Source organism: Canis lupus, chromosome 17 (assembly GCF_048164855.1).
Source record: "Canis lupus baileyi chromosome 17, mCanLup2.hap1, whole genome shotgun sequence".
Classification (NCBI taxonomy): Eukaryota; Metazoa; Chordata; class Mammalia; order Carnivora; family Canidae; genus Canis; species Canis lupus.
The window spans coordinates 52163644-52189883 of NC_132854.1; the positions used below are offsets into that span (position 1 = coordinate 52163644).

Consider the following 26240-nt stretch of genomic DNA (forward strand, 5'->3'; position numbering starts at 1 on the left):
CAGGTTTTCTGTGTGTATTTAAAACTTAATATCACAAATCATTAGTTTTTTCCATAAATTGTTTTTAAGAAAATGATTAAAATTAAAATATTGATTAGATCAATAATTTCTTTGTAAAAATCAGACAAAAATCCTATGTTTAAAGGTTGGAAAGGTAATTATGATGTTTTTCTTTAAATTATTAGTAACTGATACGTAGTTAATAATACAGGTATTTAAATGTTTAGTAAAATGAATAAAGTATGTTCCATGTCAAGATCCATGCTTACTATAAAATGTATTGATTACAAAACTAATTACATTACTTTATCTTTTTAGGTTCCTTAGGACCTTTTCTCCCCCATGGTAAGTTCTGGAGCTCCAACTTGTGACTTCAAATAAGACATGGAAAGGGTTTGGTTTTGTCTTAATTTTACTACATTTATACGACGTGTTATATCTGGGATAGTGGAGAAATTTTTTTATGCTTTTTTAATTAAAATTAGGCATGAATAGAAGACCTACTTTTTAAAAATATGTTGTAAATAGCCTTCATGTAAATTTTAGTATAAGAGTCCTTGATATTTCATGAAGTCTCAAAATTGTTAACAGAGTATGAAAATTACCTTAAATATATCCCACCACATTGGAGCTCCAAAACATACTATTGGGGGAAGGAAGGCGTCTAAACAAAATCAAACGTTAGCTTTTTAAGTGTTGTATTTATAATCTTGATAGTGAACACTACATTTAGTATAGAGATACCTTGATTGCTAGCACCAAGGGGTCTTCTTACAATAATATTTCTCTTTTCTGAATTAAAATCAATTATAAACCTTAAAGTTTAAAATCAGGTTTGTTTGCTTTTTCTTAAAATTCTCCTATAAATTGTCTTACTGCTTATATGAAATAATGCATATAATCTCTTTGTAAATTTTGCAGGGTATTATTTTAGAATAATGAATTAGACCCAGATCCTACTTTGCACATTGTTATTGCAGAGTAACATGTAGTTTACATATAGATTCTCTCTTCGGTGCTATAAAATTCAGTTGGTCTTAGGAGGGAAGACAAAACTTTCTCTTAGAAGTGTATTTTATATCATTGTATTTGGGAGAAATAATTGCCACTTTAAACATAATGGACTTTAATTAAAGATTTTAAATGTCAAAACTACCTTAGAAATTTAGTTCACTTTTTAAACCATAAATCATTTACATTCATGATGCTGAAACAGTTGCTTTTTAAGACCTAATCAGTAAGCGTTAATACCCTTTTGTGGAATGTGTGTAGGCTTCATTGAATTAGAGAATTTGTGTAACATGAGGTATAAAGGAGCACTTTCTTTTTCATAGGTTATGCACTGAGGAATATAAGAGAAGTGCTGTGTGTCTTGAATACATATGAATTGAGTTGAATATAGGATCTATTGTGATGAAGTTTTGGATTTCTCTGGAGATTGGGTTTAAAATGGTGTTTTGCTCATATTATTTCACCACCGCAGTTCTTTAATGTTTATATAAAAATTGAGTGCAGCTTTACTATTAACAATGCAATTTTTATTTATAACAAATTTTAGAGTTTATTAGCATTTTATCATAGATAAAAGTTCTGATGCTTTGAATCTCACACATATTTACTGATAATAGGCACTTTAGAAGAGAGGCTTCAAATTTATGAAGAAATTAGTAAGCAGCACCCCAGAGCAATTTCACCTAGAAGATTACCTTTGAATCTTGCCCCAGGTAATATTAGGATATCTTTTGTAACACTAATAATTATTTGTTATGCAGCATCATTCACATTTAAAAAACTGGTTTCTGGTACAGAGTTTACATCTACACCAGTCTTGGGGGTGGGAGCAATCAGTTATGAATTTACTCTGCATGTGATAATAAGAGTGTTTAGCATATAGCTATTATGTTGGTTTCAGGTTTCAGAAGTTACCTATATGAGTGTTTTTCTTATGTGACTTTAAATATTAAACACCAGATTTAGAAAACAAATTAAATTCCCTAGAATTGATGACAAATTATATGTGAGGTCTTATGATTTAAGTGATAGAGGTTTTAGGTTTTCTTTTTAGAGCACAAATTCAAAGAAAGTGCCGTGAGTCCTTTGGGCCTGCCAGTGTTTAAGAACATGGCCATTCTCTGTGAAGGCCCTGTCTCCTCAAAGTTGTCCGCTTTCCTGAAGCTTGCCTTTATCATGCCCTTGTTTTTAGAGAGCTCCATGTGTTTTGTATCCCTGGAAAAATGCAACAACCCCCCATCCCTGCTTTGCACTTTATGTAAATTGGAACACTGTGATATGTGTTGTGACTTGCTTTTATTGAATAGCAGTATATTCATGACCTTGATCCAAGTTGTGCATGCTTTGGGGCCACAGAGGAGGTAAAACTGTATTAGTTCTTCTAGTTAATCTTTGTTGATGATTTTATAGAAAATTGTGCCCTTTTTCTTAAAGTTGTCTCTATTTTTAGTTGAAAGTGCTGTAGATTATTAATTATTTATGAGGACTTTTGGCATGTCTTTTGATAAAAGTCAGACCCTAGAAATCTGATGCAACCTAAAAAAAAAATCTAGGCATGGAGTGAGGAGGTGATATATCTTCTAATGAATTTTCATTTATAATGGAAATATTTTTTTAAATAATTGGATTATAATTTTATTTTTCAGAAGATTCATGGAAATTAAAGAGTTTTTTAGTTGACTGACTTTAAAAATATATGAAGTGCCTGTGAGAAGTGTGTTGTATTAGACAGTCTGTACAAGTTCATTGTAAACAGTTCATTTTCCACTAGTACATCTTAGTTCCACTAGCGCATCACAGATGACAAATAGTATTCTTCTGCCTCTCCCATTTTTGTTTTGGCTTTATAAAATATTGAAAGCAGATCTCCCTGAAGTTTTTTTCAGGGAATATTAAGCTCCAGTGGATAGTGTCAGGCTCAGTGGGGAAGGTAATCAGTATGCTGAGATGTTCTTCAGTCAAGTGAGTTGAGAAAACTTTGGGTTGAACCCAACAGTCAGATTTCTGTAGGACTTGTTAGAACTTTCACACGTGCATTGTGAATTTCTGAGGTGGGATATCCTGTGCAAAGAGGAGCATTCCCATAGTAAAAGTGTTTTATTGAAAATGCTTGGCTTCATGTTTCTGTATGTCTTTTTTTTAAATAACAGCATTCCAGATATACTTCACATGCCATAAAATTCTCTTTTTAAAGTATATACAACTCAGTGTTTTAGTGTATTCATGGAATTGTGCAACCATTATCGCTATCTAGTTTCAGAAAATTTTCATCACCCCCAAAAAGAAGCCTTATAAGTAGTCATTCCCAGCACTCCCAGTACCAGGCAACCACTAATCTACTTTCTGTACCTATGGATTTGCCTGTTTTGGACATTTCTTTTTTTTTTTTTTTCTTTTTGACATTTCATATGAGCAGAATCATACCCTATGTGGCCTTTTGTGTCTGGCTTTTTTTTCTTTTTTTTTTTAAGATTTTATTTTATTTATTCATGAGAGGCACAGAGAGAGAGAGAGAGATGCAGAGACACAGGCAGAGGGAGAAGCAGGCTCCACGCAGGGAGCCTGACGTGGGACTCGATCCCGGGTCTCCAGGATCACGCCCCAGGCTGAAGGCGGCACCAAACTGCTGGGCCCGTGTCTGGCTTTTTTAAAATACATCTCCGTGTGTGTCTTATGTCACATTGTGAATGGGGATATTCCCTTAGTTTGGAGCTTTCAGATGCATTCATTTGCCTCTTAGGAAAGAAAGTTTGCTAAAAGCTCTTAGTACACAACTGGAGATAGTTCTTTACTGAAAGCTTGGAACCAACTGTGGATGGTAAAGTGTGATTTAGGCTTAAGTGGAATTATCCTAGACCCTCTGGACATTCTGTCTGAATTGCTAAAGGAATCCTAAAAAAAATAAAAATAAAAATAAAGGAATCCTTATTCAAGATGGGGCTCAGTTGAAGGGTCTGATGATCTGGGTTTCAAGGTCAACATCATTGTGAGGTTCTAACACAAATCCACAAAGCTCCAGTGAGCGTTTATAGAGTCCTACAGATGCCTGATGGCACCTGCGCAGAAGCTGAGTACTTCATGGTATCCTGTCTAGAAATATTTTTATGTGTAATAAGAAAGGTGTCTTGGCATTACCAAAGCACTAAGATTGTTTTTCAAGATACATGATGGAACTTGAGAGTGGAAGGTGAAAGTTGAAAAAGAGTTTTCAGTTTTTACATAGAAAGGCTTAAAACTATCTTAACACAGAAGTCCTAGGTAGATTCTCCAACAGCCTAAAATGCTAAGTGCTGTGAAAATAATGCGAGAATATAGCTATTTTTCTAAAGAAGTAGTTTAATTCATTATGTTCTATTAGTCTTCACTAGCCAAGGCAGGCGAGAGAGGGAAGGAGATAATCCAGAGTATTATATACAAAGTTGTAATCAAATTTTGCTCCATTCTTCTTTATTGGGTTATTATGTAGATATGATTATATAGAACATTGTATAAGTTTAAGGTGTACAACTGTTGATATGATAAGTTTATATATTATAATAGTACTGTAGTGTGTTAGCTAACACCTCCATCAGAGGTCACATAATAATCATTTCCTTTTTATAGTGAGAACATTTCTCCATTATTTAGAATAAATTTCCAATGATTCAGATAGTCTTATTTTGCTGATTGTGCTAATTATTTTAGCAGTAGTTTTTGTGATAGCAGTTTTTATTTGAATCCACATTACATATCCAGAGGAGAATTAGCATAGCATCTGTATAGACAAATGACCTGTTTGGTAAGCTGTAATGCTAAACAGGCACATAATGAGTAATAGTCTTTTTTTCACCCTAAAGGAAAGATGGAGGTGAGGGGGTTACTAAATATTATTTTTAAATAACTGGAAGAAGAGAGATTATTTTCGTGAAAGGGTTTCTCTTATGCCTAAAGAAAGTGTTTATGAGGTGGTAATGGTAAGTAATTTTGGAATACAGTGTGTAGGCTTCTTGTTCAGATAATGCGTTATTGTAGTTCCAGATAAAAGATTATAAAAGGGCTTTTAAGTAAGAAGTTTTTTCCTGTCTATCCCCTAACGACCAAGTTTACTTCCCTAGAGGCTGCCATTGTTACCATTAGGTAGTGTATTCTAGCATAAATGCGTTGTGCATATACAAGCAAAAATGTAGAGGGTGAGAGTTTGTGTATAGCTTTCCTTTTTTTTTTTTTTTTTTTTTTTAAGATTTTATTTATTCGTGAGAGAGAGAGAGAGGCAGAGACACAGGCAGAGGGAGAAGCAGGCTCCATGCAGGGAGGCCGAGGTGGGACTTGATCCTGGGACCCTGGGATCATACCCTGGGCTGAAGGTGGCGCTAAACCGCTGAGCCATCTGGGCTGCTCTAGCTTCCCATTTTTCTCCCTCTTCTGCACTAAAGTGATAGCATAGATTGATGTGCACTTGGTTTTTCTCTTAATTCTGTATCTATGCTTTGTATTTGCACAGAAAGAACCTCCTCATTCTTTCTCAGTCTAAATAATAATTTAATGGGAGAAGAGGCATTCAGTATTATGGATAATTGAGAGTTGAGTAGATTGTCTTTTAACTCCAAACTGCCCGGATGGGCTGAATTGACTAAGAAAGTTAACCAGGAAGAGGAGTTGAGAATGGGCTCTGACATGAAGATAAAATGCTTGTTTTTTCAGAGGATATCAACAAATATGGAAAAGATTCTTTTTTTTTAAGATTTTATTTATTTGAGAGGGAGAGAGCAGGCACGAGCAAGGGGAGGGGCAGGGGGAGAAGCCGACTCTCCACTGAGCAGGCTCCATACCAGCACCCTGGGATCAGTGACCTGAGCCGAAGGCAGACACTTAACCAACTACGCCACCCAGGTGCCCCTGGAAAAGATTCTTAACTATAGAAATACAATAGCTGTCAGGTATCAAGGCCTGTAATAATAGGTGTCATTTATTGAATGGTTACTGTATGCCGGACACTATGTTTACCTCTATATACTTCTCTGGTTTGAGCCATGCAGGAGTACTCTTGAGGCTGCTGGCTGCTGGCATTGTCGCCTTCACCTACAGTGGGGAAAATGAGGATTTTAGTGAACAGGTTACTTGCCCAAGGTCACACATGTAGAAGATGGAATAATGCACATTTCTCTAAGCACCTGCATCTCACTGTCCATGACAGTATTATTAACTTTTGCCTTATATTAGAGGAAGTGCTGGAAAAACTTGACCCTGAAACTACTTTTTGAGTTTTAAAGAAGTAATGATGTATATTTTACCCAGAGTGAAATACTGTGTTTTCTTGGTAATCTGATTTTCAAAACACTTATACTTTGTGTATAATAAAAGATTAGAGATTATCTGAAAACAGTGTTTATAGTAACTTAAAAAATGCCGAACCTGCTTTTGTATTTGATAAACTTTCCCCTCAATAAAATTTAAATATCTTTCAAATTTTTATGACATCTAATTATATTGAGTATGCATATTTTGCTCAATATAGTCAGTCACAACAAATAAAAAACACTTTCGGTTGTTGGTATTTTTTTGGTTAAGTGTTGTGATTCATAATGAAACCTTAAGAGGTAGTTTCAACAGTTTTAGGTTAAGCCATTTATGACAGACATATCTTTTAATTTTTAAAAAAAGATTTTATTTATTCATGAAAGAGAGAGAGAGACAGAGACATAGGCAGAGGGAGGAGGAGGCTCCATGCAGGGACCCTGACGTGGGACTTGAACCCGCGTCTCCAGGATCACGCCCTGGACTGAAGGTGGCGTTAAAACGCTGAGCCACCAGGGCTGCCCGACATACATCTTTTAATTTTTTTTTAACGCATGAGCAAATCCATGTCCTTCTGTATTAACTCTTCCTGTCAAGAAAAGTTAAAGCTTTAACTGAGTTAAAGGCTTCCTGTTGTATTTAAAATTAAAATTTTTTCCAATTTTTTTCCACTTATAGAAGGTGATGCCAAGTTTTTTTGTGAGGGTTTAATAATAATAGAATTTTTTACTTGATGTTACAAATAAGTTATTTATTTTAATTCTGGTGTTAAAATGCTTTGGGGCTCATTCTGATGTCTAACAAAAGTTTATTTTATTTATTGTCCATCTTACCCACTGGAATGTTAACTTCCCGAGGGCAGGATTTTTTTGTTTGTTTGTTTGTTTTAATTGCAGCTAAATCCCTAATACCTAGAACAATGCCTGGTACATGATTAATGGAATGAATGTTGATGTAAAGCACTAGTTGATTTGGAAAACATCTTGAAATTCTGTTTTAGTGTTTACAAAGATATTTGGCTGCTAATTGAATATAGTGCTGGTTACAGTAGGATCTTTTTATAGATCCTATAGATCTGCAGCGTGTTTTATGAAGTGTCTGCAGATGAGCCCTGAGTCTGTGCTAGCCAATGAGATTAGGAAAGAGACATGTTATGGGGACTATATTCAGAATGGATAGTAAGTACTTTTTCTCTCTACTTAAAGCTGCAGTCATTTTGTTTACTTATCTTTTGAAATGTTCTTTGAAGATACTTTAGATCTAGAGAAAAGTATAGTTGCTAACTTCTAAGATATATAGTATTATCCTTTTTTGGTGGTAATAGTCAAAATAGTCAAGCAATAATGCTGACAGACTTTTAGGTTTAAAAACAGGATGGGGGAATCATTGTTTTTGAGGGAGCTTAATTTTTATTTGTAAAATCATTTTGAGACTGTTTGCATCAATTGAAGTATAACAAAGTAAACTTTTGTTTCTAGGTGAAAAATTTAGAGAACTAATGGATAAGTTCCTGAGGGTTAACTTCAGTAAAGGCTGCCCACCCTTGTTTACTACTTTGAAATCTTTATATTACAATACAGAAAAGGTAAAATTTGGTCTTTATTCAGTTTTCTTATAATCTTTTTATTAACTTATCATAAAAAGATTTTCATGTAAATAATATACTATGATTTCATAATTTTCTCTATTCTAGTAATGTTATTCACCGTACTTTAATTGTAGATGAACTGAAATTGTATGTAGATAGGATAAATGCTATCAAAGGAAATAACTATCTGTGAAATTTACGGAATAGAGACTTTATAAAAGCACTAAGATTATAAAGGTTGTTTTTTAATGGGTATACTTTTCTTGTAGAATTTTAAATCTGATACACCGGAAGTCTATATTTAAGTATTTCATGATTATTATCTATTATTTTATAGTTTGTGGATTTTTAAAGTTTGTTTTGCATGCTTTTAATGTTAGAGCATGGATAATTGAGTTAGTACAACAATAAAATGCCATTTGGTCTACAGAGCATTATTAGTTTTAACTAGTAGGCAACATTTTAATAAATAAGTATAGTTTTGACGAGTTCTTGAATAAAGAGAATAATATTTTCCACCCTTTAAAATTAGAAAATAGGTACTTGGTCTTAAATTAGATAATTAGAAAATTAAAAACAAATAGAAAACAAGTTATACTTGTTTCCAGGCATTGCTTTTTCTTTATTAAGGTGTAAAGTCTTATGTTCTTTTCTGTAATCAGAATTTCTGAAAGTTACTAGTAGATAAAGAAATGATTTTATTAGAAGCGCTAAAATATTTGTAGTGAAACCTATCATTTATGAGTTTAATTTTGACCCATAATTTGTAAACTAGCAGTAATTGTGAAAATAAAATATTGAAAGCAGGGTCAGTGATAAGTAGTATAACCGACTGACACTTTCTTTTCTGGGGAAGCAGTTTTCATAAACAAGATGAGACAACTGATAATATCTAGTGCTCTATAAGTAAAAGGTGTCATTTATATTTTTTAAAGTTTGTAGCTCTTTAATGTCTGAAGTATGCTTTATTTGCCTTTAATGGCACTGCTGTCAATTTTTTGATAGTGTTTGATTCATGTGAAAAGTGGAACAGTGCCTACCAATGATGTCTGTAGGTTATTTAAAATAACATTTGCCAAAAAAAATAAAAAATAAAAAAATAAAATAAAATAACATTTGCCAAAATTCCTCTTTTACTCTTTTGGGCAAGGCTGAGAGAAGAAAAGTGAAATGAGATGTCAGAAATAATAAAGAACTTATGTGTGTGAGTTTGAATACAGGATTCTCCTGCCTTCTGAAAGGAGAGTGTTCCTGAGAAATTTCTCTTAAGCTGAAATGGTGTAAAGTTTGAAGAACAATTAGCATTAATTTATATGGAAAAATTGTTGAACACTAATTTATATTTGAAAAAACTTTGAAATTGCCAGACCCCAAAAATACCTCCTCTCTTTGGCTTTTCTGATATCATAGGACACATCTTGTTTACAGATACATAAATCAAGAAAAAACACAGATGCTCATAGACACAGTTCACATCTATGGTGGCTTGATCCTGAGTGTCCTTCCTGGGGGACTGAGCCTGGCGGTGTGCCGCTGGATGCTCAGAGTGTGTGATGCCTCTATAAGGACTCACTGCAAAATGCTGAGCACTGTTTTCACTTTTTGCCTTTTATTATGAAAGCAAAGATACTAACATAGGTCATTGGTAAAAGTGAAGTGATGGAATGTAAGCTTTGGAAAGCCAGGGATACCTGTCCTGCTTTTCTAATAACATCTTGCAGCCGCTGCTGAATATAGTGGTTTTTAAAGGATTCGTTCCTCTTAGGTCACTGAGCCTTCACAGGCCTTCTCAGTTTTCACAAGGACTTTGTCTTTTTGGAAAGATTTTGTTTATTTATTTGACAGAGTGAGAATGAGAGCGCGTGAGAGACCACACAAGCAGGGGAAGCAGAGATTTTTTTAAAATCCTCCAGTATTGATCCAAAATTACCATCATAAAGATGTAAAGCATTTGTTGGTATTTTATAAAGCATGGAAGTTGCATTTTTAAAGAAGACACTAAGAATGTATTAATTTATATAGGAACCTTTGACATCTCTTTAGTGTTATTTTTAAGCATGGAATAGGAATGTTTACCAAATGCTTTTGAGAACTGAATTAAACTGTAGAAAATTGAGTTCAGGTTATCAGAACTTAGTATAGTAAGAAAAAATGTGCAAGTATGTAAAGTGCTTTTTAAATAATTTTGGCCACATATTTGTGACTTCTCATAAGGATGTTTTAAAATTGATTTCAACCAGTAGTAAGTCTTGCTTTTAGCTAAACACTGCATTTTAACTCTGGAGAAAGTATTTAGAAGAGGTTAAGGCTGATAAGCAATTATGGTTTCATAAACTTCCAGGTCTTAAAGAATGGTCCATGTTAGGTAGCATAAAAATAAAATAATCTTTTGAAGTTAGCTTAGGATATGTACAGTTGTAAAAAGGTATTTTCGGGGATACCTGGGTGGCTCAGTGGTTTAGCGCCTGCCTTTGGCCCAGGGCGTGGTCCTGGAGTCCTGGGGATCAAGTCCCACATCAGGCTCCCTGCATGGAGCCTGCTTCTCCCTCTGCCTGTGTCTCTGCCCCTCTCTCTCTCTGTGTCTCTCATGAATAAATGAATAAAATCTTTTAAAAAATTAAAAAAGTATTTTAAAAGTATCTGCAGCATTTTAAATTGTGAATATACAATTTAGAAGCATGGAGAACATTTTTTGTGTAATTCCTGTCAAGGTTTTTTCCCTGTAAATTTATTTATGGTGTCTATATGTAGCTGTAATAATTTTGACCATCCAGTTTTGTTTTTCCTTTTCCCCTCTTGCAAGTTCATAAGCATTTTACATGTTACTGTATAGTCTTCATTATCTTCCTTTTTGATGACTTACTGCATGCTCTTTTATCAGTCATACCTCCATTTCCAAGCTTTCACTGTTAAAAAAAAAATCATAAATATCTTTGAACACACCACTTTACTCAGGATTATTTCCTTCTCACAATTCTCAGAATAAGTTAATGGGTAAAAAGTATGTACATTTTGTGTTTCTCAGTAAACACTGGTACTTTGGTTTCTGTGAGGTTGTAGACGCCAATTTGTATTACCATTAGCAGTGTATGTGTGTGAAAGGTTCACTGTACCCTCACCAGCGTTAGATACTCTTAAATATTTTTCCTTCTTGTGTTTGCTTTTCTATAGGTGTAGTTTTGAGGTTGTTTTTGTTTTTTTACAGAAAGAGGTTAAAAATGTAATGTAACTAGGTTTGTTGATTTTTGTTTCTATTATGGAAGTCCATCTGTTGTTTTAGAAACAATTTGGAAGGTCTTCTTCCTCTAGGGCAGAATTTCTCAAGTTGCAATGAGGGAGGGGATTTTGTCCCCCAAGGGACATTTTGAAACATCTGGAGGCATTTTTGATTATCACCATTGTGGGAGTATGCTACTGATACTGTATCGGTAGAGGCCAGGGATGCTGCTAAACATTCTACAATGCACAGGACAGCTCCCCACAGCGAAGAATTCCATTAATGACCTGTTGGGCTAAATAATTTGTTATAGGGACCTGTCCCTAGGTGATTTAGCTGTGTCCTTGGCCTCTACCAACTAGATACCAGTAGTTTCCTCCCAATATTTTTGTTGTTAACAGCTTTACTGAGATACAAGTCACATACCATAAAATTTACCTACTTGAAGTATACAATTTAGTGATTTTTAATATATTCAGAGTTTTATAACCATCACCACAGTGTAATTTTAGAAAATTTTATCATGCCGAAAAATCCCATCAACTCTAACATTAGGCAACCCCTATGCTACTTTTTTTTCTGTGGATTTGGCTGTTTTAGGCATTTCATACAAATGGAGTAATACAACGTGTGACCTCATTCTCCAGTGTTTTTACTTAGCCTGATACTTTCATCCATGTGGTAGAGTGAATGATTACTTCATTCTCTTCTATTACCAAAATAATATTGCATTGTATGGCTATACCACATTTTAGCAGTTGATGGCCGCTCTGGTTGTTTCTGCCTTATTATGACTAATGCTGCTGTGAATGTTTGTGTACAAGTTTTAAGGTGTACATTTCCTTTTTTTTTCTTTCTATATTTTTTTTAGATTTTATTCGTTTGTTCGTTTATTTATATGAGAGTGACAGAGCATGCATGAGCAGGGGAATAGGCCAATGGAGAGAGAGAGGCAGACTCCCTGCCGAATGGGGAACCTGACATGGGTGGGGCTCCATCCCAGGACCCTGAGATCATGACCTAAACCGAAGTCAGATGTTTGAGCCACCCAAGTGCCCTTTCATATACATTTTCATTTCTCTTGGGCGTATATACCCAGGAATGGAATTGCTAGTTCAAATAGTAACTCTGTGTTTACACTTTAAAAAGACCACTGGATTGTTTTCCATAGCGACTGTACCATTTTACATTCCAGCAAGCAGTATATGAAGATTCTGATTTCTACATATCCTTACCAATAATCCACTTGTTATTATTTGGCATTTGATTATAGTCATCCTACTGAGTGTAAAGTTGTCTTTCATGGTTTTGATTTCATTTCCCTGATGACCGATGATGTTGAACAGCTTTTTATGTGCTTATTGGCCATTTGTAAATTTCCTTTGGAGAAATGTTGATTCAGACCCTTCGGGTTGTCTCTCTCTTTTTTTTTCCCCAAGATTTCATTAATTTATTAGAGAGAACAAGCACAGAGGAAGAGGGAGAAGCAGATTCCTCTTGCCCCCCAATATGGAACTTGATCTTAGGATCATGACCTGAGCCGAAGGCAGATGGTTAACTGATTGACCCACCCAAGTGCCCCGTCTTTTTAGTATTAAGTTGTAAGAGTTTTTTTTTTTTTTTTTGTAAGAGTTCTTATATATTTTAGATATATGTCCCTTATCAGATAAATGATTTGGAAATTTTTCTACCATTTTGTGGGTTGTCTTTTCACTTTCTTGAAAGTATCCTTTGATGACAAAATTTTTAATTTTGATGAGGTCCAGTTTATCTTTTTTCCTTTGGTTGCTCGAGCTTTTGTGTCATATCTAAGAAGCCATTTCAAATCTAGGGTAATGAATATTTATACATATTTACTTAGGAGCTTTATATTTTTAGTTTTTCATTGAGGTCTTTGATCCATTTTCCATTCATTTTTATTTATGGTGTGAATCAGGAGTCCTGCTTTTGCATGTAACTATTATCCAGTTTCCCAGCACCGTTTGTTGAAAAGACTCTTCTTTCTCCATTGAAAAGTCTTGGCAGTTTTATTGAAAATAAATGGACCATAATGAGGGCTCTCCTCTCTGGACTCTCAATTTTATTCCACTAATCTGTGTGTCTGTCCTTATGTCAATACCTCGCTATCATGATTACTACAGCTTTGAGATAAGTTGAAATAAGGAAGTGAAGTATGAATCTTTCTAGTTTGTTCTTTTTTAAGATTCTTTTTTTTTTTTAAGATTGTATTTATTTATTTATTCATGATAGAGAGAGAGACACAGGCAGAGGGAGAAGCAGGCTCCATGCCAGGAGCCCGACGCGGGACTCGATCCCAGGACTCCAGGATCACGCCCTGGGCCAAAGGCAGGCGCCAAACTGCTGAGCCACCCAGGGATCCCCTTTTTGAAGATTCTTTTGACGCTTCAGGATTCCTTTTATTTCAATTTCAATTTTGGAGTCCGCTTTTCAGTTTCTACAGAAACCAGCTGGAATTTTATAGTAATTGCTTTGAATCTGTAGATCACTTTATTTTAACAATATTAAGATTTTCAGTGTATGAACTTTAGATGTCTATTCATTATCTTCTTTGATTTCTTTCAACAATATTTTGTAGATTTCAGTAGACAAGTCTTACACATCTCTTATAAAATTTACTCCTAAGTATTTTATTATTTTTCATGCTATTCTAGTGGAATTATTTTCTCAATTTTATTTTCAGATTGTTACTGCTAGTATATAAAACACAGTTTTTTATATATTGATCTGGTATTCTGCAGCCTTGCTGAACTTGCTTATTATTTATTGTTCATAGTTGGAATAATGGATTTCTTAGGGGTTTTTAAAAAGATTTATTTATTTTAGAGAGCAGGCCCATGTGCAAATGGGGAAAGGGCAGAGGAACAGAATCCTCAAGTATACTCCACGTTGAGCACGGACCCCCACCCACATGGGGCCTGATCCGACAACCCAGGAGATCTGACCTGAGCCAAAACCAGGAGTCAGATGATGAACTGACTGAGCCAGACAGGCATCACTGCCACCCTTTTTTTTCCTTAGGATTTTCTGTGTGCAAGATCATGTCATCTGCAAATAGAAACTTTTATTTCTTCTTTTCTATTTTGTATCCTTGTAATTTTGTTTTCTTGACTAATTGCCCTGGCTGGAACCTCCAGTACACTGTTGAATAGAAGTGATTAGAGTGGACATGTATGTTTTGTTCCTGATCTTAGGAGAAAGCATCTAGTCTTTCTCCATAAAATATTATGTGATATTATGTGAACCATGAATTCTTTGTATATGCCCTTTATAATGTTGAAGAAGTTCCCTTTTGTTCCTAATTCAGTGAGCATTTTTATCATGAAAGTGTGTTGGATTTTGTCAAATATTTTTTCTGTATCTATTGAAATGATTGTATGTTTTATTCTCTTGCTATGATGCACGGGTTGATTTTCAGATGTTCAAGCAACATCTATATTGCTGGTATAAACCCACTTGGTCATGGTGTATAATTCTTTTGAGCCAAAGTTCAATTTGCTAGTGGTTTACTGAGGATTTTTTTTTTTTTTTTTTTTTTTTTTTTGGTCTATTCCATAGAGGTAGTAGTCTGTAGTTTTCTTGTGAGGTTTTTGTCTGGTTTTGGTATAAGGGTAATAATGGCCTTATAATGAGTTGGGAAGTGTTTCCTCCTCTTCTCCTTCTTCTTTTTGAAGAGTGAGAAACTGGTGGTGTTATTAAATATTTGGCAGAATTTATTAGTGAAGCCATCTGGGCCTGGACTTTTCTTTGTGGGTGGTATGTATGTATGTATGTATGTATGTATGTATGTATTTATTCACAAGAGACACACAGAGAGAGAGAGGCAGAGACATAAGGCAGAGGGAGAAGCAGGCTCCTTGAGGGAGCCCGACTTGGGACGTGGGACTCGATCCCGGGTCCCCAGGATCAGGCCCTGGGCTGAAGGCGGCGCTAAACTGCTGAGCCACCCGGGCTGCCCTGTGGGTAGTTTTTGATTACCTATTAGAACTGTTGTTATTGGTTTATTCATATTTGCTATTTCTTCTTGACTTGATTTCTGAAATTTGTGTTTCTAGAAATTTGTCCATTTCCTCTCAGTTACCCTATTTTGGCATACAGTTGCTCATCATGTTCTTACATCATTTCATTTCTGTAAGGTCAGCAGTAATGTCTCCTCTTTCATTTTCAATTTTAATAATTTGAGTCTTTTTTCCCCTTGATTAGTCTGCTAAAGGTTTGCCAATCTGTTGGTCTTTTCAGAGGGCCAAGTTGGGCTTGTTGACTGCCCCTCCCTTTCTACTTCATTCATTTTCACTCTTATCTTTTTTATGTTCTTCTGTTTGTTTGAAATTTATTTTGCTTGCTTTTGTCCAGTGTCTCTTTCCTAACATATTCTTAGTGTTCTATACTTTTGTCTTTTTAATTTATTTATATATATATATATTTATTTATTTATAAAGATTTTATTTACTTATTTGACAGAGAGGGAGAGAGAACATAAGCAGGGGGAACAGCAGGCAGGGGGAGAGGAAGAAGCAGACTCCCCCACTCAACAGGGAGCCTGATGTGGGGCTCCTTCCCAGGAGCCTGGTATCATGACCTGAGCCAAAGGCAGGTGCTTAACCTGAGCCATCCAGGTGCCCCTGTGCTTTTGTCTTTTACTTGGCTGATTTAACCACTGAGAAAAATAGGTTTTCTCTAACAGTAAAGATATGTATTTGCGCAGAAAAATAATTAATACAATCAATTATTATTTTAGTTCAACTGTCAAGGCTCTACAGTCTGTGTAATTTGTTTTTAGTGTCATAAAGGAACCAAAAAGACTAAGAGGAGGTACAAATTAATTTTGGACTTCCTTTTTCACCTAGAATGGAAAGAAAGTACTTTCTCAGTTTCTTCCTGGCCATTCACTGTGATTGTCAGACTCTTGAGTAAAGACAGTGAATCATCATTAAGGTTTGTGCATAAGTTGTTAATAGGTCCATTTGATTCCACTGAAGCTGGACATCAGTGCACAGATACACTGAATATGAGTATCTTAAAAACAACATGGAAATTGAGTACTTGATGAGACTCTGGCTGAAGCATCAAATATCTCAACAAAAAGTATATGGGAAAAAAAAATATATGGGAATCCATGCACAGGAAAGGAGGGTAGGCTGTTTCTCAGAAGACCTTTCTTTCTCGTGTCAAATCTTCCCATACTATGAAAATATTCGAAGATCCTTACCCGTTTAAAGAACATGTGGGGCTATGTGTGTCCTTTAGAAACTGGAGACAGTGGGCACAGAGAGAAAACTTGGCCTGTTGTTCAGTGAAGAAAGAGAATCATCCTGAACGTCACTGGAAGATTTCAATGGGAAGTATTGAATCATTTGGTTGTCGTGGCTGAGAAATCTCTGTAATTTGTTGGTAGGGGTGGTGGGTATACTGGATTTTAATACTAGAGTGCATTTTCTGTAAGGTATCTTTAGTTCTTTTTTTATTCTTTGTTTTCTTTCTTTATTTATTCTTAAATAACTCAGGCCAGGTGTAAAATTGAGTTAACACCTATCTTCTATCTAACTTCAGCTGTAAAGGTAAATCAGAAAAAATGAAGCTGAATAACATTATAAAAATAATAGGATTCTATCATCAGTTTATAATAGCATCACAGTGATGGTCCAGTAAAATTCTAAATTAAAATACTTTATTTCATATTTACTTTCAGAAAACTGGAAGGTTTTTAGAAGGTGACACAAGGCATAATTACTAAGGAAAGCAAGTTTGATTTGTATGGCATGGCAGTATAAAGGAACTTTTTTCTTAGGTGCTCTAAGTAATAAAAAAACTACATTAAGAATATATGTATCTTTGGGGCGCCTGGGTGGTTCAGTCAGTTAAGTGTTTGCCTTTGGCTCAAGTCATGATCCCAGGGTCCTGGGATGCCTGCTTCTCCCTCTCCCTCTCCCTCTGCCCCATCCCCCAACTCTTGCTCTTTCTCTCTCCCTCTCTCTTAAATGAATACATAAAATCTAAAAAAAAAATAATCTTTGAGAGAATCATAGATTTCTCACTAAAAGGAAAAAAAAAAAGAGTCAACAATCCTAGCTTTAAGAATTCCAAAAGGCATTATTTGCAGTGGTAACAGTATCCCAAGAACTCCCAGCCAGTATTTTTGAGACATTCTGATCAACTTAATGATAATTATAATTATGTTCATAAATGAGTTTTTGGTTTATTTGTTTAGAAAGAGTTTTAAATTTAAGGAGAGGAAAATCAAATGCTTTTCCTACCTAGGAAGACATCACAGTATAGTATAATGTCTGCTGACATACATTTATTGTCTCCCTCATGATTTTTGCCAAATCCAGGTAACACTCTTAATGTTATTTACTTCATATTTTTCACTAAGTTTAATTAGTTTTTTGTTTATTATAAAACCATGGGTTTGTGCTAATATATTTTTTATAAAACAAAGTAAAAATAAAACTTAAACTTCAGTTGAATTAATTGTAATCATCTTGTTATCCTACCATACGTACCATACTTTGGGAAATAAACTGGTTTAGGGAAGAGAGCATTGTTTTGGAATTAGGCCTGGTTTGGAATCCCTGATTCCATCGCTGTTTGCCCAAGCAATCATCTGTTTTTGGATCTTCAAGTTTGTAAAAGACCATACTTAAAGGTTGATGCGTGTTTTAATTAAATGATAAAATTTGTAAAGTGCTTGTTGATTCAGAGATGTTCAAGAACTGGTCCTTCTCTTACCACTCCATCCCTCATACCTCATCCCTGCAGGAAATGAAATGATTTTTGTTTCAACGTTGTAGTTCTTGGACAACTTACCTCTATGACTAGCTCCTTCAGAACCACATTGTCACTGCCAATCATATACTTACTGGAAATTAATCTAGCAGTTTTGATCCTTGTTGGTAACTGTTGTGCTTAGTTTTTTAATTTGGGTAAATACCAAAAGTTTCAGTAGCTTTTGTGTTATGGTAACTATTTTAGACATGTGATTTGTATCTGTATATAAAAAATCTGTATTGTACAAAATTGTGTATTGATATGGTGTTGCAGAACTTTGTCTTTATTTTTTTATTTTTTTATTTAATTTTTATTTATTTATGATAGTCACACAGAGAGAGAGAGAGAGAGAGGCAGAGACACGGGCAGAGGGAGAAGCAGGCTCCATGCACCAGGAGCCCGACGTGGGACTCGATCCCGGGTCTCCAGGATCCCGCCCTGGGCCAAAGGCAGGCGCTAAACCGCTGCGCCACCCAGGAATCCCGAGAACTTTGTCTTTAAAGTTAATAATTCGGGCAGCCCTAGTGGCTCAGCGGTTTATCGCTGCCTTCAGCCCAGGTGGTGATCCTGGAATCCCAGGATCAAGTCCCACGTCAGGCTCCCTGCAGGGAGTCGGCTTCTCCTTCTGCCTGTGTCTCTGCCTCTCTCTCTCTCTCTCTCTGTGTCTCTCATGAATGAATAAATTAAATCTTAAAAAAATTAATAATTATTTTAACTCACACATAAGAAAAGTTAAGTCAAGGGCCATACTTTAGGAAATTATAGGAGTCACAATATTTGCTCAGGTTAGATTTTATTAAGCAAAAATTAAACTGCTTCAATCTTGATCAGATATTTAAGTCAAGAGAAGGTGGTTGAACTTGGAAATTTTTTCAGTTCAGTAAAAATTTTGGCTTTATAATTTAAGATGTCCATTTTGAGGCTCTAAGTTTTTATTGTGATCTTAGATGCCTAACTCAACTGGATTGGATTTCTTGATCTTAAATGGCAGTGGCAAAATACTATTTTCAAGAAAAATAGCCATTACATATTGAGTTTTAAAAGAAAGGAGTTGAGCTTACTTCCTCATTGAGATATAAAGGGTAAGTAAACTTGAAATGGGTCTTTATATCTGAATAAAAATTCCTTAGATGAACTTTCATAGACAAATTTGGAAAATTAAATTGTTCACTTAATTACTAAGTTAGTGATTGTGATACAAATTTTGTAGATTAAAGAAGTATGCCTAATGAACCAGCAATCCTGGTTGCCGGTGCTCTCCATACTTTTTATTTAGGAGATTTCATGTGGACTTCCATTATTTTTATTTTATTTTTTCTTCATCAGACTTCATTGTAAAGTCCTGAAGCGGGAGATCTGTTTCATTCAGTAGTTTTTATACTCCTTTATTAAGAATTATATGTAATTTCAGTGTATATTTTGTTGTACTTTTAAAATTATTTAAATATGTTTCACCCTAGAAATTAAAAGATAAACTACCTAAAACCGGCTCTAGCTGTAGTTTTTGCAACTACCACTAGATGGCATTATAAGTTCATGAAAAAATAATTGCCTCCATAAATTAAACAACTTAAATAACTTGAATACTGAATCCTATGCCTGGAAAGTTTCAGAATTATAGATATTCTAAGTGAGATTGATGGGGTGGTATTGGTCATGGTGGGTTAAAACTGTCTGTTACCTTTAATTTTGTGTTATAATAATTGTTGTTGGGTTTTTTGGATAACATTTATCAGTTTGCAATCTCTAGTGTGTGTCAGTTAGTTGGAATGCTTGCTAAAAACAGATCGCTGGGCCCAGAGTTTCTAATACCGTAAATATAGGGTTTGGTACCAAAATTTGTATCTCTGATAAATTACCAGGTGATGCTAATGCTAACATTAATGATGTTGATAGTCTGAGGACCATACTTAAAGAACCACAGGTTGGTTGGTTGGTTGGTTTATTGTGGTAAAATACACTTAACATAAAGTTTGCCATCTTTATCATTTTTACCTGTATAGTTGATTGGTATTGAATACATTCACATTATTGTACAACCATCCTCAGAACTCTTCGTCTTCTAGAACTGACACATAAGTGGAATCATAACATTTGTCTTTTTGTGACTGGCGTATTTCACATAGCATAATATGTTCCAGGTTCATCCATGTTGTAGTATATTGTAGAATTGCCTCGCTTTTTAAGGCTGAATAATACTTCATCGTATGTATATAGCACATATTGTTCATCCGTCGATGGACATTTAGGTTGCTTTCACATTTCGGCGATTGCGACTAATGTTGCTGTGAACATGAATGTACAAATATTCTTCAAAATCCTGCTTCTACTTATTTTGGGTATATACCCAGAAGTGGGATTGCTGGATCATTGGGTGATTCTGTTTATAGTTTTTTAAGGAACTAACCATACCGTTTTCCAGAGTGCTGTACCATTTTGTGTCCCCAATAGTTGTTTTCTAGGGGGTTTTTTGATAGCCATTTTCCTGGGTTATGAGATGGTATCTCCTTTTGGTTTTGGTTTTCATTTCCATGATGATTAGTGGTGGCATGTATCTTTTCACATGCGGATTGGCCATTCTTATATCTTCTTTGGAGAAATATCTGTTCAGGTACTTTGTCCATTTTTGAAGTGTGTTGTATTTTTGTTGTTGAGTTTTAGGAGTTTTCTATATATTCTGGAGATTAGTCCCTTATCGGATTTGCACATATTTTCTCCCATTGTGTGGGTTTCTTTTTTACTCTGCATAGTGTCTTTTGATGCACAAAGTTTTAAATTTTCAAGAAGTCCAGTTTGTCTTTTTTTTTCTTTTGTAACATATGCCTTTGTTGTTATCTCCAAGAAATCATTGTATCCAGTGCCATCAAGCTTCTATCCTATGTTTTCTCTAAGAGTTTTATTTTTTTAGTCCTTCATTTAGGTTCTTGATCCATTTTGAGTTAATTTTTGTATGTGGTATTAGGTAAGGGTCCAGCTTCATTCTATTGCATGTGTATATCCAGTTTTCCTAGCACCATTTAGAAGAAGACTGTTCCCCATTGAGTGGTCTTGGCACCTGTGTCAAAAATCATTTGACTATATATGTGAGGGTTTATTTCTAGACTCTGTTATATTCCAGTAGTCCCTATGTCAGTCTTTATGCCATTTTCACAGTGTTTTGACTACCGTAACTTACTGTAGTAAGTTTTGAAATCTGGAGTGTGAGTCCTCTGGGTTTGTTCTTTTTCAAATAGTCTTGACTATTTTGGGTCCCTGGAGAGTCGTTGTGAATTTTAGGATGAGCTTTTCTATTTCTGCAAAACACACACACACACACACACACACACACACATTGGGATTTTGATAGTGATCACATTGAATCTGTACATCTGTATATCTTTGGGTAATATATTAAAAAAAATTTTATTGAAGTATAGTTGACCCGAATTGACATTTTAATAATATTAAGTGTTCTAATCCATGAAATGGGATGTATTTCCATTTATTCGTGTCTTAAATTTCTTTCAGCATTATTTTGTAGTTTTCTTTATAGAAGTCTTTCTCTTCCTTGGTTAATTCCTTATTTTATTCTTTTTTTTTTTTTTTTTTTTAAGATTTTATCTATTTATTCATGAGAGACAGAGAGAGAGAGATAGGCAGGGACACAGGCAGAGGGAGAAGCAGGCCCCATGCAGGGACCCTGACTTGGGACTTGATCCCGGGACTCCAGGATCACACCCTGGGCTGAAAGCAGGCCCTAAACTGCTGAGCCACCCAGGCTGCCCTATTTTATTCTTTTTGATGCTATTGTGAATGGAATTGTTTCTATAGTTTTTATTTTAGATTGTGCATTGTTCCTCTATAGAAATACAACTGATTTTTGTGTGTTGACTTTGTATCTTATTACTTTGCTGAATTCATTTGTTTTAACAGTTTTTTTAATTGTTTTTGGAATTATTAGGTTTGTTTGTTTTGTTTTGTTTTGAGTTGGGAGGGGCAGAGAGAGAAAGAATCTTAGGTTCCAAGCTTAGTGGGGAGCCTGACACAGTGCTCGATCCCACGACCCTGAGACCATGACCCAATGTGAAACCAAAAGTCAGAAACTTAACTCACTGAGCCACCCAGGTGCCCTGGAATTGTTAGGAGTTTTATAAGTAAGGTCATATCATTTAAAAATAGAGATCATTTTATGTTTTCCATGCTCTGGCTGATTTAATGGGCACCACTTGGTGTTTTATGCATTAAAACTGATCTGATCGGGGAAAGTTTTTTGTCCTGCTATTAGTCTCTAGTTTTAATGCATCCTGTGAGTCCAGAATTACCCAATAGTAATAAATGTGCCATGTCCCATCCACTCATTGATACAGCAAGTAGTGAGAAGCTACTTGAGCCTTGTTGCTTGGGTTAAATTCTGGCTCCACCATGGTACACTTTCAGCTTATTTTTATTTTCCTTTTGCCTATGAGATCAAGTTAATAATAATGTACACTTCATAGGGTTATTTTGAGGACAAGTGAGTTAATACAAGTAAAGTACCTAAAATAGTGCCAGGTAGGATTGACTATTACTATAATTACTATTTTAATACATGTAAAGCACTTGTAGCAGTTACTGGCTTCTTATTGTTATTTTTGTCTGGTAGTATTAGTGGCATCCCATGTTTTAAAACTAGGAAACTTAAAAAATTACCACTATTAAAATAATTCTACATTGGTAAGATACTATTAAAAGTTTTAATGGTTTTCCTTCACTTGTAAACTTTTACTCTTTTGAAGTTCCCAAATAAGATAGTTATATTATCCAACTCGTTCTAAACAGTTAACATCAGTAGGCATTTGAAACCAATTGTATATGTAGGCTGTTTTTTTTTTTTCTTGCACTTCTAATTCGCGTCACTTTTTGTTTGCCACTTTAAGGGCAGAGCATGTTAAATTAACAGTGTGGCTTATAATATTTCAGTCCTACTTGAGGCATTGAAAGCAAATCTTTATCAAAGTGATGACTAAAAGTAAAGGGAGTTTAAACATCTAGTTAGGAGTTTACTTAACCTCTTTCATTGAATCAGTGTGTCATTTGGATCATTTCACTTGACTCTTTTGTTATGAGTGACTTTAGAAAATCTAAATATATAATAGTTGACAACTTCACAATATAACAGTGAGAAGCAAAAGGCAAATAAACTGTTGGCAAAAAAAAAAGATTTTGTAGTAATTATTGATAATCTGACCTTCAAAAACTCAAACCTACTAATTGAGATGAGAAGTTAATGAGTTCTGTTTTGCTATTAATGAAGAGAACAGTATATTTTCTGTGTTTTTCTTGCTTTCCCCTCACACGGTGGCAGAGGCTGGGAAGAACAGACCCCTGAGTAGTTTGTAGTTAATTTATAGTCCTGAAATAACCTCTACATTGTTTCCAAATCTAATATATTCCAAGTAAATATAAATACCTTCAATAAAATATTTTAAAATTTTAAAACTATGTTTCTTTAACAGATTTCTTTTTTTTTTTCTTTAACAGATTTCTATAATCCAGGAGCTTGTTACAAATTACGAAGCCTCTCTTAAAACATGTGACTTTTTTAGCCCTTATGGTAAGTTTAAATTACACTCAATTAGAATTTGATTACTCATTTCAGTCTATTTTTAAATCACGGTAAAACTAGCTTATATTTTATATATGTACTACCTATTTACTAAATAGTTTTTGAATTAGTGAACGAAATGAGAAAAGCACTTTCAGTCTCTTTAAAATTTTCCATAATCTTGTGAGGTGGGGATTAACTCCTTTTAAAATGAGAAAAATATACTTGAGAAGTTGAGTGGCTTGCCTAACAACATCATAGTTAGTTTATATTGCAATCTATTTTTCTCAAATTCCTACTTCTCTGTTCTTTCTACTCTTTAATTACTTTAAATTCTGTATGTCTTGGTTCTTTGCTTCTCTCTTTGTAGGGACGTATGTAAATCAAGACATCTTAGTTTAGAAAACACTCTCAAATGCTTTCAGTCATGCAGATGCTAACTTTAGTCTGAGTTCCGTGTTTTTCATGGGTTTTTGCCCTTTTGTTTTTGTTAGTTTGAAATAAACTTCATAGTGAAATAATAGACACAGAAGTAAGTAGGAGAATGAACCCTTTTGTCCCCATCACCTAGCCTCTGTGGCCAGCATTTTGCCCATCCTGTTTGAAGTTATCTTCCGTTACTTTCTTTTCTAGGGTATTTTTAAAGCAGACATACTACTGTTTTACCTGTCAGTACCTTAGCGTGCATCTCTATTTAAAACAGTTACACAGAAGATGCAGCCACAGTGCTGACACAAATTAGTGCTTGTATCATAATATCTAACACCTGATCCACATTCAGGTTTCCTGGGTTTCCTCAGAAAATGTCTCCATATAATTGGCTTATTTGAAGCTGTCCCCAACAAAGGTCTACACTTTACATCTGGTTATATCCCTGATAGTCTTTTAATCTTGATCAGTAACCTTCCCTCGCTTTAAAAAAAACCCAACAACAACAACGCTATTTGTTGAAAGGTCATTTGTCTTGTGAAATGTCCCATAGTATAGATTTGGCTGGTTGCTTTCTCCTGGTATCATTTAATATATTTTGCTATCATCCATATGTCTTGTAAACTTACAGTAAGATTTACAGGCTTGATTAGATCCAGGTTTCTTGTGAACACTTCTTACATGATGCTTTCTAAGTACAAAGTTGTCTCACATCTGGACCCAGAAGACATTCTGGTTGTTTCTCTTTGTGATGTTATGATTGATCCGCGTTCAGATGCGGTCAGCCTGATCTACTGGTTAAAAAGTTCCTCTTACCTGATGATTTTGGCAGCCCCTGAGGACTATTACCTCAATCCCTTATCTCTCATTCGAGTCATTTTTTCCCCCTGTGTTTAATAGCTAGAATTCTTATAAAGAACTTGACTTCATCGAATACTTGTTTCCCTTGAAATATGGTTTATATAAAAAGAACAAGATAAATGCTCGTCTCTTTCCTTTATTTATTATATAATTTATGCTAATTTCTGTATTTACATTGTTACTTTGATTAGCTAGTCTAGGAAACCTGTTCTTTTCTATGATGTGGATAAATTCCCCTTTCTCCTTTTTCTACCTACTTTCAGACCTGTATGTCTTCCCTACTGAAATCCATGTTGAGAGCTGGGTATTTCTTTATCTACTCTCTGTAGCTCGAAGTTCAGAATGGGGAACAGGATAGAGCTCAGTTGACCATGTGTGACTGCTTTCATCACATAGTAGGGTTACTTCCACCTTGTAGGGAAGATCTCTTCATACCTTTCAATTTTGGCTTTGCCTGGTGTAGGGTTGAGGCCTAGGACATGCAAAGCCCTGGCAAATCCTGCCTTTGTGGGAGTCTCACAGTGGTGGTTAGGGACTTCTCTTTACCCAGCTGTTTTCCTCTTGATTGTACCTGGGCCTACTGCCTTACATTCCCAGCCAGAGAATTGAGAGAGTTATACTGATTAACTTTCCTCCAGGATGGTTTCTTTAGAGTCAGGTAGGGGTTAGAAGGCTATGAAACCAGCATCTTATTTCTCTGACTGGCTGCTACTCTTTGAACTTTATGACATGAAGTCTTACCTTTCTCCGTTGAAATTGGTCATTTTTCTGGGGTTATACTGCTTATTCTTCTAATTATTAATTTCATCATGCATTAAGGGAGAAAGTATGTGATTTGCTTTACTTTGCCTTCTCTTCTATAGTAACTTTATATTTGTTTGATTGCAGAGAATGGAGAGAAGGAACCCCCAACAACACTGCTCTGGGTTCAGTATTTCCTGGCACAGCACTTTGATAAACTTGGGCAGTATTCTTTGGCTTTGGATTATATTAATGCTGCAATTGCTAGTACTCCAACTCTAATAGAATTATTCTATATGAAAGCAAAAATTTACAAGGTAAAATCTTAGTCATGTTTTTTTAGTAGCTGAAGAATTTGTCCTTAGAGTTTTTTCTCTATAAAAATAACTTCTAGGGTACCCTAATAATCTACCATTCTAATAATCCTAGGGAGTTTTATGTTACATAGTTGTACAATCAGTGTGCCGTTTGATACATCTCTTTGTAAATGTGAATTGTAATTTATCTAGACTTCTAGATAAATTCGACGGAAATGGTACCAAGTTTCTAATTTGTCTTTATCAACTATTTCTATTTATATTTTTTTATTTTTTTTATTTTTTTTATTTATGATACTCATACAGAGAGAGAGAGAGAGAGAGAGGCAGAGACACAGGCAGAGGGAGAAGCAGGCTCCATGCACCGGGAGCCCGATGTGGGATTCGATCCTGGGTCTCCAGGATCGCGCCCTGGGCCAAAGGCAGGCGCCAAACCGCTGCGCCACCCAGGGT

General features: G+C 35.1%; 1 protein-coding gene across 7 annotated transcripts in view; it reads left to right on the forward strand.

Moving 5' to 3' along the window:
- NAA16 (N-alpha-acetyltransferase 16, NatA auxiliary subunit) overlaps nucleotides 1-26240 on the forward strand; it is a 98419-nt gene that overhangs the window by 37779 nt on the left and 34400 nt on the right. For 5 of the 7 annotated variants that reach the window (XM_072782886.1, XM_072782888.1, XM_072782887.1 and 2 more), the window contains exons 8-12: nucleotides 319-345; nucleotides 1629-1724; nucleotides 7764-7870; nucleotides 23376-23448; nucleotides 25618-25787. In XM_072782886.1, coding sequence (XP_072638987.1) covers nucleotides 319-345; nucleotides 1629-1724; nucleotides 7764-7870; nucleotides 23376-23448; nucleotides 25618-25787 — 473 coding nt within the window. The remainder of the gene's footprint in view (nucleotides 1-318; nucleotides 346-1628; nucleotides 1725-7763; nucleotides 7871-23375; nucleotides 23449-25617; nucleotides 25788-26240) is intronic. The other 2 variants (XM_072782883.1, XM_072782885.1) reach the window with 1 other exon arrangement.